The 20,010-nt window shown below is 36.9% G+C and overlaps 1 protein-coding gene across 5 annotated transcripts in view; it reads left to right on the forward strand.

Annotated features, from left to right (window-relative positions):
- Positions 1–20,010, forward strand: part of LOC143027655 (uridine phosphorylase 1) — a 55,172-nt gene that overhangs the window by 28,323 nt on the left and 6,839 nt on the right. For 3 of the 5 annotated variants that reach the window (XM_076189058.1, XM_076189059.1, XM_076189057.1), the window contains 5 exons: positions 12,601–12,862; positions 13,837–14,046; positions 14,830–14,968; positions 16,678–16,871; positions 17,357–18,870. In XM_076189058.1, coding sequence (XP_076045173.1) covers positions 12,601–12,862; positions 13,837–14,046; positions 14,830–14,968; positions 16,678–16,871; positions 17,357–17,536 — 985 coding nt within the window. In that variant the 3' untranslated portion in view covers positions 17,537–18,870. Of the gene's footprint in view, positions 1–12,600; positions 12,863–13,836; positions 14,047–14,829; positions 14,969–16,677; positions 16,872–17,356; positions 18,871–20,010 lie in introns of those variants that run through there. The other 2 variants (XM_076189060.1, XM_076189056.1) reach the window with 2 other exon arrangements.

Consider the following 20,010-nt stretch of genomic DNA (forward strand, 5'->3'; position numbering starts at 1 on the left):
TTTTTTTACTTTAGTAACATTGCTACGCACGCTGTTATACATCTTCTATTTGGTAGATATCTGGTATCTACTATCTGGAGTAGATATTCGGTCATCTACCAAAGCAATCATGGATAGTAAATATACAAATCCTCCCCTCCATCTCCTGGTTTGCATGTAGTAATAATTAAATCAAAAGAGTTTATGGCAATCATCAGCGACTGTCTTCAGGCATGCGTGAACCGAATTTGATTGTCCTCAGTTGTCTTGGATTGAGTGTGGTCATTTGATGGATTCGTGTACACACACGCACAAGCACATACACACACACACACACACACACACACACACACACACACACACACACACACACACACACACACAAACATACACACAAACGCATACACATGCACACACACACACACACACACACACACACACAAACATACACACAAACGCATACGCATGCACAAGCACACACACACACACACACACACACACACACACACACAAACATACACACAAACGCATACACATGCACAAGCACACACACACACACACACACACACACACACACACACACACACACATACACACACACACGCACACACATACACACACGCACACACATACACACACGCACACACATACACGCACACACACACACACACAAACGCACACATAAGAGCGCACGCACACACGCGTGCGCACACACACACATACAGGCGCGCGAACACACACACAGACACACACACAGGCGCGCGCGCACGCACACACACACACACACAGGTGCGTGCACACAGGTACGCACACACACAGGTACACACACACACACACACAAACAGGTGCGCGCGCGCACACACACAGGTGCGCATACACACAGGCGCGCACACACACACAGGTACACACTCACACACACAAGCGCACACATACACAAGCACACATAAACACACACATACACACGCACAAGCACACAAATGCACACACACAAGCACAAACACACAAGCACAAACACACACAAGCACAAACACACACATACACACACACACACACACACACACACACACACACACACACACACACACACACACACATACACACACAAACACTCCCATAAATAGAAAAATATGATGATAGTAATAATAATAATGATAATAAACAAGAATAAAGGAGCTAAGAAATTGATCAATTTTGCTAAAATTGCTGAATTTTTTTTTTTTTTTTTTTTTTTTTTTGAGCACAGTTTTCCACACAGATACATTAACTGATGGAACAAATTAAAAGAAACAATCTAAGACGGCAACATAGATGAACTTTAGGTTATTTTAATAATTTTTTAAAAACAGGACCCCGTGAGCATAGCTCTAACTCCGTAGATAATAAGTCAGTAGAAAATGAATAAATAAAATTATAAATAAAATCAAAATAGAATCAGGTTCTGTGGGAACCCCAGACCAGAAACTAGAATTCAGAAAATAAGTGGCGAACAAGATTCGCCGCCCAAGTTTGAGTTAGAAAAACAAAACAAAACAAAAACGGGATTGGCAAATGGCTAATAAAAGAGTAAGTTTGTGCAAGATAATTGTGAAAAATTTGTATTGAAATTTGTAAAAAAAAAAATAATAATAAATAAATAAATAAAGGATTGGCGAATGGTTCACAAAAGAGGAAGCAAAGATATTCCACTGAATTACAGACTAGTGACCCTGAACCATCGCATTAGTTAGTTTGTGCAAGGTAATTGTAAAAGTTTTGTATTGAAATTTTGAAGAAAAAAAAAATGCCTTGAATATTGTGAAAAATCTGTCTTGAAGCTGACAAATCCGTCGAAATTTTCGAGAAAAAAAGGTCTTGAAATCTGAAAACTGAAAAATTGGTATTGAAATTTGAAAAAAAGTCTTGAAAATGATAAAAAAAAAAATCGGTCTCGAAGATTGTTGAAAAAAATCAGTCTTGAAAATTGTGAAAATCGGTTTTTAAAATTAAAAAAGATGTCAAAATTTGTAAAAAAAAAAAAAAATGTCTTGAAAATTGTGAAAAATTGTCTTGAAATTTTAAAAATCAGTCATGAAAATTGTGAAAAATCGGTCTTGAAAATTGTAAAAAAAAAAAAAAAGCAGTCTACAAAATTGTGAAAATCGGTCTTGAACATTGTAAAGAGTATGCATGTCTTGAAAAGTTGAACATTCCTGTGAACAGCCAATTCGATTTCAGAACTAAGATCATGAACATAAGAACAGAAGAATGTAGGAGACTACAAGAGACCATAGGGCCTACACTAGACAGTTCCGAGCCCCTTACCACCTGTCATCCCCATCCATAAAGTTATCTAACCTTTCCTTAAAACGACCAATTATTTCAGCGATCACGACATATTTACTAAGTCTATTCCATTCGTTAACGACCCTTGCTAAAGCAGTTCCTGCCTATTTCCTTCTTAAATATCGAGAGAGGTTGAAATATTGAAAGACAGGGCTGGGTGGATTGTGTGTACCTGGATCTAAGCATGGCATTTGACAAAGTGCATCACAATCGACTATTTTGGACCCAACTAACAGATGATTATCTGTTAATTATAATTAATTATTAACCTGGGAGAAGATGTTAAATGTTTACACAAATTATATAATTGAACGAATAACTGCAGAGTAGGAATATATTTACAGATGGTGATAAAATCATGAACAGAGAGAGAGAAAATAGTTTACAAATACGATTTCCCTTCATCTTACCTGTCCAAGTGTATAATACAACCGTATGATATTTATTCATTTATTACTTATTTTCACCAATAATTCTCTTCTTTACTAAATGTATTTTATCGATAATAGAATAAATATCATTTGCCACAGCGACTGTGTATCCATTAATTATAAGAAAAAAAAAAGTTAAAAGAGATAATTTCTACCCCGAGCAGCGTGCCGGGATACAGGGATGGCCCATCGTCCGTGAGGAAAGAAAATGAGGGACCATAAATGGGTGTGTGATGGGTTAGTGAGGATGTATAATTAGACTCGGTCAAGGTGAAAGTTTAATTATTATTATTATTTTCCCTCTTTCTTTTTCTCTCTTCCTTTTCATTATTCTTAACTTTTTTTTATTTTCTTTCTTTAATACTTTTTATGGAGGTAGAGCGGTTGTAGCAGATGATATATATGATATTATTGATGGAATGCATTTAGTAAATAAGAGAATATTATTAGTGTTATGAGACAGTGGGTAGTGAACGAAAAATGTATGGCCGTATATACTTTAACAGATAAGAAGAAGAGAAACCATATTTTTAAACTAAGTTCCAGAATTTATTTGAACGAAGGAATGAATTTTTTTTTTTGTAAACTTAAGTGGACGTGATGGGATATAAAAGGGGAAGACTGAAAATGAAAATAAGAATGAAGGAGACTGCAAGAAACCCTAAGGCCTACACTAGGCAGTTACGTGTCTCTTACCATTTATCATTCCCATCCATAAAGTTATATAACTTCGTAAAACGACCAATTATTTCAGCGCTCAATACATGTTACTATGTAGACGGCCCTCTTTTCATTTGCGTCTGTAAATCATTCTACAAGAACTACAGAACTTATTGCACTGTCGCTGTACATCGGAGGAATGTATGTAATCTAAGAATAGTGGTTCTCTGAGACGTACTTCGGTAAGAATCATCTCCCCCTCACCGTCCACCACCCGTCTTCAAAACGATCCAAAACACCATCAGGACTGGAATGTTGTCCATGGGCAGAACCCCAAAACAAAACCACTCCATCTCCTTCGACTTAAATCCAGGGCCTCTTTTTTGGGGTCCAGCATGACCTTCAAGCAAGACATCAAGGACCTAGCAATGAAAACATACAAGAAACCGGGGTCTAAGATTAGCACCAAGCACAGGTTTTGGCCAACAAAAAGAAACTCCTTACCACAATTCAACAACACGCCTCCACAGCCTGGCACCTCACACTCATGTAAACAAACATGAACCCTCCGCAAACTACACAAAACAAAGCATTAAGAATAATAATAAGATGTACGAAAACTCCTCCAGTAGAACTTCAACACACTGAAAACAAAATCCTACCCCAATAGGAAGTGGTAGGCACTTACGGTGGTATTCTTAAAAAAATGTTGTGTAAATCTTTCCTTATATAAATCTTATATAGAAATCCTTGGAAGGGAATTTTTTTCATAAGAATACCACCGTAAGAATCTTACGGTGGTATTCTTAAAAAAACCTTTCCTTATATAGATATTATATAAATCCTTGGAAGGGAAAGAACTTTTTCAAGAATACCACCGACAGTTCTGCAAGTCGTCAACCACACCCATCCACCCCTTTACATAACGCAAGCACAACCGGTTAAACGACGAAAAAAGGGAGCATATTACTCAAACAAAGCAATATGAATGATAACAACATGCACGAGAACCATTCCGATTGCTTACCAACAGAGATATAACAAAGTCCTCCCCATAGAACAACACATGGAAGTAATAGTCTCACAGATCTATGAGTTCTCAACCACACCCAAACCCCTTTACATAACACAAGCACAACCGACTAGACGACGAAAAAAGGCAGCATACTACTCAAACACCTGCAATACCTTACCACCTCCACCACTGAAGGCAGCCATACAAAAACACACACACCTTCACACTACAAAACATGCACTTCATGACCAACCACCAAACTCCCAACTAGTATCCTTGTTGGAGCACTAGTTAGGAAGTTTAACGGGGCTTAATCATTGTACAATGTACTACACTTGTCTGTTATACAATTGTACTACTTAGCGTGGCGGACGTACACGCTTCAATCCTGTTCAAGGATCTCGGTAGTTACATCATCCATATAGCAACGTCCAACTCTATAGACCCTCGACACTCAGCATTACATCAGCTTATATTTAGCAGAGCGCTTAGTCAGGAGACGCTAGGGTCGCGAGGTTCTTTCAACAGGGGAATGGTCTGTCGTAAGTCCCATGACATGAATAAAATACAAGGTACCAGGATGCATTCTCCAAACACTTCCAGTCAGCATCGGCTCTACAGAGAAATCCTTCACATAAGGAAGAACCACACTCGAGCGACTGTACCCAGATGACCATCCGGTCATAAAAATACCAAGACAGAATAGGCCCAGCTACAGTTGCTAATTGTCCAAGGTGCACCCACCACAAGCACCCAACATTCCTCTGTTGTCCAGGTCACCATCCGGTCATAAAAATACCAACACAGAATAAGCCCAGCTACAGTTGCTAATTGTCCAAGATGCATTCACCACAAACAGCCAAAATTCCTATGTTGTCTAGGTCACCATCCGGTCATAGAAATACCAACACAGAATATGCCCAACCAAAGTTGCTAATTGTCCAAGATGCACTCATCACAGACCCAAGATGCCTCTATCCCCTTGGTTCTTTTGTTCCTATATTTTACAGACATCTTCCAGCCAGTTATTAACTGTCTTTTTATTTAATTTTCCTGATATATGTAGCCCAAAATCATTATAATCTTCGACTTTTCCCGAGATTCTCACGATCGATTATAACAGTTTTACTTTGGACTTTCGATTTGAAAATTACTTTAATTCTGCTCGTTCATTTTCAAACCTACTTTGAGATTTCCCTTGTTGATATCACTCAGCACATCTTACAACTCCTCTGTTATTTGTGAAATGAGAATAATGTCATCCGTAAATCAAAGGTGATTAACGTATTCCCTATTAATGTTCAGATCTTTCCCTTTTCAACTCGTCTCTGGAAAATCTCTTACAGACAAGATGTAAATGGATTGAATGATATTCTATTACTTCGTAGTTACATATCCTTTCTCTATTTTCTGTATATGTGTAGTCGAATTACACGTGTATCTTTCTCATAAATGTTCTGTAGAATGATTACAATTTGTTCGCTTGCACCCACGTTGCGTACAGAATTCATAAATCCCATTTGTTGTATCGAGTCAAAGGTTTATTTGTAATCTACAAAAGCTAAACACAAAGATGTATTCTACATTTTCTTTGATTTATTGTTTCATTGCCTAGCTGTTCTCATGTCTGGCTTTCACCTAAAACCTTACCTAGTCTACTTGTAAGAATCTTGGAGAAAACTTTATGTACATTTGATAACTTGTTCTCTTGTTTGTTCTTCATCTAAAACTTTACTATTCTACTTGTGAGAATCTTGGAGAACACCTTATGTACATTTGATAACTTGTTTTCGAGTTTGCTCTTCATCAAAATCTTTACCTAGTCTATTCGTTAGAATCTTAAAGAACGCTCTATATATATTTAATAAAAACTTGTTTTCTTGTTCTTTATCTAGATTTTGTACTTAGTCTATTTGTAAGAATCTTGGAGAACACTTTATATACATTTGATAATCTAATCGTTCAGTAATTACCAGTCTATCCGGTGTTCTTCCTTGTGAATCAGCATCACTGTCGCATTACACCATGATTCAGAAACGTTTTTCTGTCGTAGACACTGGTTATATAGTTGAATTAATCTACTTTGCACATCTTTCCCTGCCTTTTCCAGATCTATTCTGCGTTCCCCAGATGCTTTTCTTTGTTTCATTTTTTTTTTATCTTCTGGTTCACAGCTTGTATATATTGTACTGATACTATGGCAGTTGAAGAGTGAATATCTTTTGAATTACTTTGCTCTTGTTATCAGTCTGTCTGCATTTAATAATGTCTCAATTGTATACAAAATGGAAGTCACCCGCCGCCTCACTAAAGATAGTCTGCGCTCGGCTAGTTTAATACTTATATATATATATGTGGTAATTCTTGCGAAGTTCTTCCAGCTTGGTCATCAGCTCTTGTATTCTTCTAGTCATGAAATTTCTTCTAGCTTCGACAGTGGGCTTTTGTCGGTTTTTCTTGCTGACGTTGACTGCCCCATCACTAATATTAAGGGTATATATGGGCAGGAGGTCTTCTCTCAAACATGTTTCTTTGTATATATATAATTCGAATAGTTTCTTTTATATGATCCAAAGTGACGAATAAGGGAAAACCTTCATGACACGATTTCCTTCCATCTCTTCGGTTATGTAGGTCAAGGAGGCTCAACATCCCATGCAGGTTAATCGGAGACTTCCATCGCAGCCTTGCCTGTCTAAGCTTTATGTGCTCATTAGTTCAGGCCCTAGTGACCTCTCTACGGCCCAGAGTCACGTTCGTTTTTTTTTTTAAGCTAATCGTCAATCAAGAGACTTGTGATCACTTTATATATATGTTATTCCTTCGCCCTGTTGTCCTTTATTGTTTTATTTATTTTTTTATTTTTTTATTCATTTATTTATTTTTTACCATAGCTTCGGTTCGTACCCCTCGTTGGGATTTTGCTCCCCAAGGTTAGAACCGATGGATATTGCTGACCAAATACTAATTCTGGGTTATGCTTACTGTATACATACGGCTTCACCCGAAACAGGTGAGAACTGGTTTACCAACATAGTGGTTGACGAACGGAATAGACTTATTTATTTATTGATTTATTATTTATATTATTATATTTATTTATCATTATTATTTATTTTTTTCGCATCCGACCTACTTATGGACCAAAAGGTCTCCTGTCGGCATGCTCCGCCTTTGTAATCCTTTGGATGTCACCATGAAGTGAGTGTTGTAACAGTGCGTGTTTTAAGAGAAGGTTTGATATCTTTATTGATAGGGATGACTGGTGGTGGGGGACATGGAACTGCCTAATGTAGGCCTTATGGTCTCTTGCCGTTTCCTCCATTCTTATGTTCTTACGACATATTGGTTGTTTTTAGAAAATATTAAGTAACTTTTGGATGAAAAGTGATTAGGGACATGGAACTACCAGGTGTAGGCCTTATGGTCTCTTGCAGTCCATTCTTATGTCCCTGTAATTTATTTGGCTTAGTTTCTTCACCGATTGAGTTGGGAAACAGAACGAGGAAGAGAAATCGAGACAGTGAGTGAGAGTGGGAGGGAGGGAGGGAGGCATTACTATAGACCACGAAAGCGCCTGAACAGCAAACGAGCTATGCCTTGCCTGACTAGTGACCTTCACCAAGCTGCTGACGGGTTTTTTTGTCGCCGGTTGTGTGATTTATTGCGTCGTCTATCACCGTCCGCACGGCTTTCTGTCTTGACACTGCTGCGTGGTAGATCCTTGAGGGGTTTAAGGTGAGTGACGGTCGAGATGGGAAGGGAGAGGGGCCGCGGTGAAAATACCCATCGATTTTCATAATAAACTTCCCCCTCAATAATTAGAGTATTAGGATATATAGCGTACATGTATGCCATACATAAATACATACATCTGGACATTCATGTATACATATATACATGCATACATATATACGAACATACATATACATACATTCGGACATTAGTGCATACATATATACATGCATATATAAATACATGTATACATGTATACGAACATACATATACATACATTCGGACATTAATGCATACATATATACATGCATATATATACGAACATACATATACATACATACACACGTACATTCATGCATACATACATGCATATATAAATGCATGCAAACATATATTTCATATTATATATATATATATATATATATATATATATATATATACCAAAAGGCCTTTTCCCCCTCATAAGGGGGGTAGCCATGATAAAAAATGGAGTCAATATCAGCAATGTTTTCCGTCAATTTATATGGAGTTTCTTGGATAGTGATAACAGATAACTTTATGGATGAAGATGGTAGTTGTTAGTGGACATGGAACTGCCTAGTGTAGGCCTTATGGTCTCTAGCAGTCTCCTCCATTCGTACGTTCTTATTGCTCTGGCGGAGGATAGCGTCACTGAGTGTAAAGTAGAGGTAAACAGATCGCTGTACGAATTTCGGGATTAACCCTGCTTGTCATTTATGTTTTGTGTGAAATAAATAGACATTTTATTGTTAATCTCATTTGTGATAATATCGTTTTAACTTGTTAGTTATCCATTTTGTTCTGTTTTCTTTTGCCCTCTTTATTCTTATTTCTCTCTCTCTTTCTCTCTCTTTTGTAGTTTCTATACCGTCCCCATTTATCTGTCTCCGTCAAAAAAGGCAACTACCTTATGCACTGGTACCAAATATCACTTGACCACATTCTTCATCTTACCGAGGACAAAGAATCTCATAAATCATATTAGACTCGTCTGGTATTAACCAGAATAAAATAATTAAACTAGTTTAACTAGCCACATGGTTAGAAGCTCATAAAAATCACCTATTGGCATCCACAGGTACGATCTACATTGTCGAAATTTATTTATGACATTTATTTATTATATTTATCTGTATAATTATTACTATTTTTTACCTTGTTTATGAAATTTATTCATTTATTACATTTATTAATTTATTTATGACGTTTATTCTTGAGGAAATACTTGAAACCAACAAACGTTTTGAGCGAAAAAGTAGTAAACGTTTATGAACGCCGACATCAATTTTCATGACTTAATGGATCTTGTGGTGGGTGTGGATACATCCACCTGTCCGCCATAAAATCCACCAAACCTGGACTGAAGCCTCCTCCTCCTCCTCCTCCTCCTCCTCCTCCTCCTCCTCCTCCTCTTCCTCCTCCTCTACTTCTCGTCTTTCTCATCCATGCTTTCCTCGGCAATTATGCCTCCTCTTCCTCCTCCAGCTCGCTCCTCCTCCTCCTCCTCCTCTTCCTCCAACCTGCCCTTCTCTGCAAATACACCCCCCTCCTCTTCCTCCTCCACATCCTCCTCTTCCTCCTCCACCTCCTCTTCCTCCTACCTGCTTGTTTCAGCAACTACCCCTATTCCTCCTCCTTTCCTCCTCTTCCTCTTCCTCTTCCTACCTGCTTGTCTTACCAATTACGCTTCCCACTACTCCTCTTCTTTCTCCTCCTCCTCCTCCTTCTCCTCCTCTTCCTCCAACCCGCCCTTCTCTGCAAATACGCTTCCCCCTCCTCCTCCTCCTCTTCCTCCTCTTTATCGTCTTCCTCTTACCCATAGTCTTTTCCTAAAAAACAAATATAAATAAAATAATAACAATAATATTAACAACAACGGTAATAGTAATAATAATAATAATAATGATATTAATAATAATGATTATAATAATAATGATGATGATAACAGTAATGATAATGATAATTCATGAAATTGTGTGGTTTTCACTCAATCTTGAACATCAAATCAGAGGAAATTCATTAAGTTGTTTACCAATCTCACAAATGCCGTTCTTATCTATATCATCGGATATCTCTTATCATTCCGAGTATTTTAAACCCCATAAGAACCTCAAATTGATAACGTTAGAAACGATTTATTTATTTATGGGTAATAATAATAACGATAAATAATAGTAACAATTTATTATCATTTTTATTCATTTATTTTGCTAACACACTGACGTCAGATAATTAAAAAAAAGTTGTCCCGTTTTACAATGACCAGAAAACTGGGTTAACAAAATTATTATTGGAGTCTTGCTCGTTTATCAAAACCGGATATAGCTTGTCGCTTCTATTCAAAATCCCAGCTAGGAGACGACGCAGCGTAACTGTCAAATGTCGTCTCAGAACTTTAAGAAATACATTTTATATTTACATTTGTATTTACACATTTTATATTTATATGTTCAAATTATGTTTATGTTTATATTTGTATTATACGTTCATGTATACATGCATATATATATTATATATATATATATATACATTTTCAAAATTTGTATGCAGTAGTGATGATTATGAAGTAAGTTGTATTATGACAACTTTTTTATTTATTTATTTTCGAGAACATTTGATTTATTGATAAATGTATTTATCTTGTCAAAAATGCAACCGAAAATGAATAGCAAATATATCCATCAATCGAATCGCATCGTATTCGGGTTTTTTTTTTTTTTTTTTTTTTTTTTTTAATGTTTGAATTGACGCTATTACCGTCGTTGATCGTTGGAGGGGTGAAAGCAACTGCTAGATATATAAAATGTTTTATATTTTTAGATTAATTTTTATATAAAATAATTGTGTGGCTTCAGGTATTCATCCTAAAAATGAAATATGTTAAGTGTATGCGTGTTGTATTTTATTGTCTAGGCGTCAATATTACTGAGAATAAATTTCTATTTCCCAAGTTTCGGTAATCTAAGATTATTTAACCCAAAAATTGATAATTTTCCTTTAGCCGATTTCTTTCTACAATGGCTGACAAAAAAAATCAGCATCGCTGTAGCGCGAGCCGGTACTCCAACTCTGGTGGGCAAGGAGTTGGGTAATGTGTGTGTGTGTATGTAAGGTCACATTAATACCCATAGATCGGGCCATATATGAGCTTTGAGCTCTCATCCGGGATGGTAGTAGCTGACGATCACGAGCCCAATACGTGATCCAAGACCATTGTGGTTAATCACTGCTCTGAATATCCTTCAAACGTTGACTTTTTATATATCTTATATAATTTGTATATATATATATATATATATATATATATATATATATATATATTATATACCCTTCAAACGTTGACTTTTTATATAGTATTTGTGTGTATATATATGTATATATATTTGCAGAGAAAGAGAGAAGTTTTATTATACCTGTATACAGAGGCGGTTTTAATTAGTCTATTTGACCGATTTGATCAAATTAGGCCCCGTGCCGTTTAGGGTTTAGAGCCAACATAACTACTTGTATTAAAGAAAAAAAAAAAATCATGAAACTCATATTGTCTTTCAGTATATATTTATTTTATTATTTGTTTATTTATTTCGTTTTATTTTTAATTTACTTTATTTTTTTCTATCGTATTTTGTTTTTTTATTTCTTATTTATTTATGTATTATTATTATTATTATTATTATTATTATTATTATTATTATTATTTTGCTAAGATTAGCATACTACACGTAAATAAAAGAAAAGAAATTTCGAACTTTAGTAGAGGCCCCGCTACCCGTTTTCTATTTGGGCCCCGCTATCCGTTTTCTATTTGGGCCCCGCTATCCCTTTTCTATCCGGGACCCGCAGTTCCTTGTATCGACCCTGCCCGTATAAATACTGAAACACATCAACCTTCTTAATATCTGGGCACCGCCACTCCTAAAGCACAATTCACACGGACAAGGTTTCGGCACCAAGTTGCCGATTTTATCGGAGAAAAGCTGCCGAGAAAACGGGAACTTGTTGCCGAAACATTGCTCGTGTGAACAGCGCAGTGGCATCACATCAGTGAACTCATTGATTTTGTGACCCAAAGATTCAAGTATAAGGTTTCAAAATACTCAAAAATATTATGAGAAAGGAATATATTTTGAATATGTAAACACAAATGAAACTTAGACAATTCGATTTAAATTTAAATCAACCAAATTGTTCTTTCCCTCTCCCCTAAGTGATCTGATTTGATGCCCGGGGGTCATAGCCCCTTCCCCCCCTCCCCACCCCACTCCTCTGCACGTCACTGCATCACGTGGAGGACACGACCGCCTGTTTCATGTGTGAACGGTTCCGGACCGCCACAGGGCTGAGATCCGGATGGCGGATCTATTAAAAAAAAAAAAAAAAAAAAAAAAAAAAAAAAAATTAATAAAAAAAAAAAATAATAAAATTTTGCTCTCCTAGGTTTAACGATGGGGCCGTCCGACTCCGGAATCCTCACATCGCCGAGATGGACCAAGACATCCTATACCATCTCGCCCTTGGCTCAGGTTCCCACGACCTCGTGGAAATGTTTGGGGACATCCGTTTCGTGTGTATGGGAGGAACGCCCAAGAGAATGGAAGGATTCGCGAATTACATAATGGACGAAATTGGATATAAACTTCCACCAGGAGCAACTCTTCTAGATATTTCCCTGCAGTCCTATCGTTATTCCATGTATAAGGTAAGCTCTTTCTATTTTAAATTATTTGTTTATTTGTTTGTTAGTATTTGTCTGTTTATTATTTGCTTGGTTTTCATTTATTATTAGATTTTTTTTTTATTTAACTATACCATGTATAAGGTCTCCTTTTATTTTATATTATTTGTTTATTTGTTATTATTTGTCTGTTTATTATTATTTGCTTGATTTTCATTTATTATTAAATATCTGTTGTTTATTATTTAACTATACAATGTGTAAGGTAAGCTCCTTTTATTTTATATTATTTTTTTGTTATTATTTGCCTGTTTATTATTATTTGCTTGATTTTCATTTATTATTAGATATCTGTCAATTTATTATTATTTACTATTTACCTGTTTGTTTATTATTTAACTATACCTATGCATTTATTAATTTTTATTATTATTGATATTATTATAATTTCTATTTTGTATTTATCATTATCATATTTTTCACATCCAATCTAGTTATGGACCAAAAGGTCTCCTGTCGGCATGCTCTGCCTTTGTAATCCTTTGTAATCATCATCATTAACTTAATTGTAGAATACAAGAAAGGTATATCGCTTGTTGGGTCCCATCTCCTAATTGGTTTATATCCTTAATTTCCAATTATCGTATTTAGATTTTATTTCATACAAGCGCCGTCTTCGCCATGGGCGCTTGGCCTGCGGCGCTGCTCGCTTTGCGAGCGGCCAATCAATCGTCTCCGTTGCCGTGACGTTAGCGTTCTCGGCCAATCAGTCGTCTGTGTTACCGTGACGTCACCATTCTCGGCCAATCAGTTGTCCCCTTTGCCGTGACGTCACCACTCTCAGCCAATCGGGTTCTCGTGTACTGTTACCAAATCACCGTCACCGGCTAGATAATTTTACCAAAAACAGACATGGTTTTTTTTTTTTATTATTAATAACATCCATTACCTCGTGATGCCTCCCCATCCTAAACCAAAATATGAATTTTTATTTACAGGTTGGCCCTGTACTGTGCGTGTCTCATGGTATGGGGATCCCGTCTGTGGGGATCTTGCTCCACGAGGTCATCAAGCTGATGTACCACGCGAAGTGCAAGGACCCTGTCTTCTTCCGACTAGGAACCTGCGGTGGTATTGGCATTGAGGGAGGCAACTTGGTCATCACAGAAAGCGCAGTGGACGGCATGTCCAGACCTTATCTCGAACTGGCAAGTGTTTGGAATAATAATTCTCTTCGTTTCCTCCCCTAGTGCGTTAGTGGTCCTCTTAAGTGGGTCGTGAACATCTGTCATGTTATCACAGTAACATTGTGGCGCTGTGGTTAGAGTTCTCGCCTGCCACTATGGCGGTCCGGGTTCGAATCCCGCCCAGGGTTGAAATAATTTCAGTATTGCTGCGGGTTGTTACTCCAGCTCTTGTGGGCAGGGAGTTGTGTGTGTGTGTGCGTGGAAGGTCACAGTAATACCCATAGATCGGTCATACGAGCTCTGAGCTCTCATCTGGGAGGTTAATAACTGTTGACCACGAGTCCAACACATGATCCAAGACCATGGTGAATCACATACATACATATACCAAGAGCTTTTTCCCCCTTACAAGAGAGGTAGCCAAAGTCAAAAGGCATATTCCACTCCCACCCATTTCATCCCCACCCACTCCACTCCCATTCACCACCCTCCCTCCCTTCCTCCCTTCCTCTCTTCTTGGCTCCTCCTGGATGATGGGTCATCTCTGCATCTCGCCCATTGCCCCGGGTCAGAAGCAATGCAGCAAGACAGCACATCCACCGCAAGTCCTCTTAATTTAATCAGCAACCCCCCTTTCCATCCCTTCATGCAGGAAAAAGTCCCTAATATACCTCATTTTGTTTATTTCTCCAATTAATCATGTTTAACTAAATAACATCTAAAATTACATGTTATTGACTTGAAAGAAAAAATTTCTACGCACATAATCTGTTCTATCGTCCTCATCGCCCAAAAATGTTGCAGCCTGTTCTGGGTGAGCTTCAACGTCGACCAGCCATCTTAGACAAGCAGCTTGCCCAAGACCTCAAGAATCTCCGTACTGAGTCGGACCCTTTCTCAGTCACAGTGGGAAAGACCATGTGTACTTACGACTTCTATGAAGGTATGTGACGTACTTCTCTAATACTCGATCCTGAGGTAGGCCATGCATTTATTTGTTTATTTTTATTTAAAAAAAAAATTATTATTCATTTATTTATTTTTATTATATTTTTTATTTATTTTATTTCATTTATTTATCTATTATTTTTTATTTATTTATTTGTTAATTTATTTTTATTTTATATTTATTTTTTATTAATTTATTTTGTACTCATTTATTTTGATTTTGTTTTATTTTTTATTCAGTTATTTATTTTTATTTAATTTTATTTATTTCTTATTCATTTATAGATTTTTTATTTATTTTTATTTTATTTATTTTTTATTCATTTATTTATTTTTATTTATTTATTTATTTTTTTTTTCATTCTGGATACTTGCTGGCTGGGCAGGTTAGAGCTGCAGCAGAGATTAAGGTGATGGCAGTTCAAATCCTGCTACCAGCGAGTTGGACCAAGGCCATGGTTCATTAAATTCCATGCTACAAAGTCCTCTGTAAGGGATATCCTCCTTGCCTCCTGATACGAGGAGTTTGCAAAATTAAACCAAACCATAATTTTATTCTATTTATTTCATTTGATCTGTTTATTTTATTTTTCATTTTATTTATTTATTTTTTATTTTATTCATTGATCTATTTTTATTTATTTATTTATTTATTTTATTTATTTATCTATTTATTTTTTGTGACCATTTTGAACCCCTGGTTATGAACAAATAAATTCCTTTCGTACCAAATCCGTGAATGTTTGGTGGCAGATGAGAGGCTCTAACTTGTTTACGTTTCCAGGCTGGTTAATGCGTGGAATTTCTTTAGTAGTACGGAAACTGACATTCTCCTTGTCCTTGAACAACCTGCCTGCACCACTGACCTTTGTCACAACTGACAAAGCTCTAACTCACCTAGCCAGCTAACATCCCAGTTGTACTTATAATAACACTTTATATATTATCGTCTAGTGTCATGGCTCCCCCTTTGACAATGAGATTGAAAGGGATTTCTGTATATATATATATATATATATATATATATATATATATATATATATATATATATATATATATATATATATATATATTTTAGTGAATTTAGGGAGCAGGTTTTCATCAAGACATTTTCTATTAAGTATCACAGCATACTCAGCTTTTGTGATCTTTTTCGTAACACTTTCTAAGAAGAGAATAATTAGAAGAATCAAAAGTTACGAAAAAGATCACAAACGCTGAGTATGCGGTGATATTTAATAGAAAAAATATATATATATATATTGCATGAGAAATCACATAAACTCGTGATTCTAAATATGCAGAAAAACCTCCAAGGAAAATAATATATTGATGACTGAGCACTTTTGTCCATTCAGACATCCTCAGGGTACATGAGGATATCTGAATAGATGTAAGTGCTCAGTCATCACTCATCAGTATATTTATTTTTTTCCTTGGTGTTTTTTCTGCACACACACACACACACACACACACATATATATATATATATATATATATATATATATATATATATATATATATAATGTATATGTATATAATGTATTTGTATGATCAGATACAAAGTTATATGTTCAACATACTTTACTGTTTCATATGCCTTTATCAGCAGCTTCTCCTTCTAAGGGAGACAACCAACATACTACACTCTGGTTAATATATCAAGTAATCACTCAATTACAATCTGTTTTGATAACACATCAGGCCAGGGAAGACTTGACGGTGCTTTTTGCGAGTTCACCAATGAAGACAAGGTCAGGTTCCTGCACAAGATTTACGAGGATAATATCGTGAACATGGAGATGGAATCCCTCTGCTTTGCCGCTCTTTGCCATCACGCTGGTATCCGAGGAGCTGTCATTTGCGTGACGCTTCTGAACAGACTCCACGGAGATCAGGTGAGATCTGATGCGATTAGCATTTGATGACAAGTCTGTCTAAAGAAACAACATATGAGGATGAAGCCTTTATTAGTATTTACCTAATTGTAGTATACAGGGAACGAGGAACACATGTTGGGTCCTAACTCCGAGTCTCTAATTTTCCAACAAACCTAGACTCAAATTCATGTAAACTTCCAACCTAATCTATATCCTTGATTTCCAATCATCATATCTAGATTTGAATTCAGTATTGTTTGGGCTTGGGTAATGTTTCTCTAGGTAGAACTATATCAAGTACTTATCTATACATCTGATAAATCTCTAAGAAGCGAAATGTCATTAAAGGCTCCGTGCTCATGTGGTATTTCTTTTGATATGGTATTTTTATTTTTATCTTGTTCCTGATTTCCAAAGATACTAGAAAATATGGATATATTTTTTCTAAATTCATGCCATATACATTATCATTAGAATAACCATATATTGTTTGTACTCTCTAGGTTTCTGCATCCAAGGAAACACTTGGCCTGTGGCAGGAATATCCACAGCACCTCGTATCGCGCTACATTAAAAAGCAAATGGGACTACCCGTACTCGTTCCACAAAGAAATCATCCACAGGTAGTTCGAAGCCCCAGAAAACACAAAATAGTAAAACAAGAATCCGCTAGTTTTGAGTAGATGGATGGATGGTAGGGAGACAGTACAAATGAGCAGCACAGCAAAAAAAAAAAATCTATGTTGATATGAATCAATCAAATATTGGTTTTAAGATAAAATGGACTTTTAACTTTTTAAGTCGGTCCGTGTTTCTGGTGCAGTAACTCCTCCATTCCGAGCTGAGGCATAGGATGGAAATATAGCGTATAAAATCCGCCCCTTGTTTAGAGATTCATTAAGGGAATTGTGTATCCACGAGGAAGTACCAATCGTCAACTTCAAAACTGGAGTGCGGTAGTGGAGCGTCATTCAGAAAGGAAATACGATTTTAAAGTTTGGGGATGGCGGTTCAAACCCTGACATTGGCGAATTTGAACCAAGTGCATGGTTCGTCAAATTCCTCGCTACAAAGTCCTCTGTAAGGGGCGCCATCCTAGCCTCCTGATAGGAAGGACTTTGTGACATTAAATCATATAATTGTCATAAAAAATTACACACTACACAGATACAACGAAATTGATTACATAATAATGAAGGAGACTGCAAGAGACCATAAGGCCTACACTAGGTAGTTCCATGACTATTACCACCTGATGGAGTTCTGTTCAGGAACAAGGACTGACGCGTAGGGATTAATCGTTAAGAAAAAATACAGAGTCACTCATTTTTCTGATTAAAATCCTTTGCTTTTTTTTTTTTTATTGGCGATGATTAGAAGGATGTCTTTGATTTCATTTTCTGTATTCTAGAAATTGTGCTTACGAGTTGTTATCACAGGCACTGCTTATAGTTACGAGCATCACTATGAAATGCTGCTTCCTAAAGGTCACATTCCATGGGTGTAGATTTTCTTATTTTTCGTTATGGACTTAGTCATGTGACAGTGAGCTGCTGGATGAAGTGGTATTCAGATTAGACTTATGCCAAAAGAATAGCTTCATACATAAATAAGGCTTCTCTACATCTCTCTCTTCCTTTCTCTCTCACTCTCTCTCTTTCTTTCTCTCTCTCTCTCTTTAGGTGCTGGAGAAAATGGTATTCAGATTAGACATATGCCAAAAGAATAGCTTCATGCATGAATAAGGACTCTCTCTCTCTCTCTCTCTCTCTCTCTCTCTCTCTCTCTCTCTCTCTCTCTCTCTCTCTCTCTCTCTCTCTCTCTCTTTAGGTGCTTGGTAATTCTAATGCAAATGTGCTTATGAGACAGGCTACATATTATATGCATTAAAGTCTGCATTGTTTGTGTACATATCACTGCAGAACCTGTTATGTTGTTCGTAAATCTATATTCCACATGTTCAGAGACTTTTATAATAAAGAGATAGTTTGTGCCATGAAAACAAATTTTTTGCCCAATTTGTTAAATTTGTGAAACAACTGAGGAGTCTGAGTAATGTATTTAAATCTGTCCATCTTTCTATCTGTCTGTCTGTCTGTTGCACACACATTTAACACTGATTCGTTTCCCTTTTATCTTAACCACTTCAGTACGAGTTAAATTCTCGCACGCAGCATTGGCTGCCATATGTACAATTCATCACACTATTCGCATTATAAAATATAAAGTCACTGTTCTATTACTCGTTCTCTTTTACTCTGAGTAATAATAAGCACAGAAAATGTGATTAAACCAGTTCACAGAATCCGGGAATAACTCGTGTAGAACTTAAAGAAAATATATAAAATCAAGACGCCGACACCAGCATCTTAGTATACCCAATCGCGCCTCATGACGCTTACGTAAGCGTCATTGTACTGAAGTGGCTAATTCCATGTGGATGAAGGGCCACCCCCGACTGACCCCCACTGCCTGGGTCTGAAGCAATGCAGCAAGGCACAGCACCTCCATAGCAGGGCCTGACAGCTATGTTTTGCTGCATTGCTTCTGACCAAGGCAGTGGGTGGGGATTAGGGATGGCTCTTCATCCACAAGGAGCTAAGATGTTTTATGCATTCATGTACAAATATGATTATTTTTCATATATGTATGTATGTACACACAACACACACATAAACACAAACACACATTACCCATAGATCAATCATATATGAGCTCTGAACTCTCTTCCAGAGGGGGAATAGCTGTCGATCACGTGTCCAACATGTGTTCCAAGACCATGGTGAATCACACACACGTGCACACACATATATATAAAGTTGGAACCGTACATGAACTTAAGTTTAGGTATGTTAGAAAATTTGAGAATAGGAGATGGGACCCAACAACCGTTGCTCCTTTCCTGTATACTACAATTAGGTAAATACACACAAACGACTTGGTGGCGCGGTTGGTAGAGTACTAGACTGCCAGTACGGTGGTGCCGGTGGTACCTGGCTCGAATCCTGCCCAGGGGTGAAATTATTTCAGTATCGCTGCGTGTAAGGTCATAGCATTACCCATAGATCGGTCATACGAGCTCTGAGCTCTCTTCCGGGAGGGAAATAGCTGCCGATCACGAGTCCAACATGTGATCCAAAGACCAAGGTGAAACATA

The sequence above is a fragment of the Oratosquilla oratoria genome, chromosome 8 (genome assembly GCF_046742065.1).
Source record: "Oratosquilla oratoria isolate Oo_2021 chromosome 8, ASM4674206v1, whole genome shotgun sequence".
Classification (NCBI taxonomy): Eukaryota; Metazoa; Arthropoda; class Malacostraca; order Stomatopoda; family Squillidae; genus Oratosquilla; species Oratosquilla oratoria.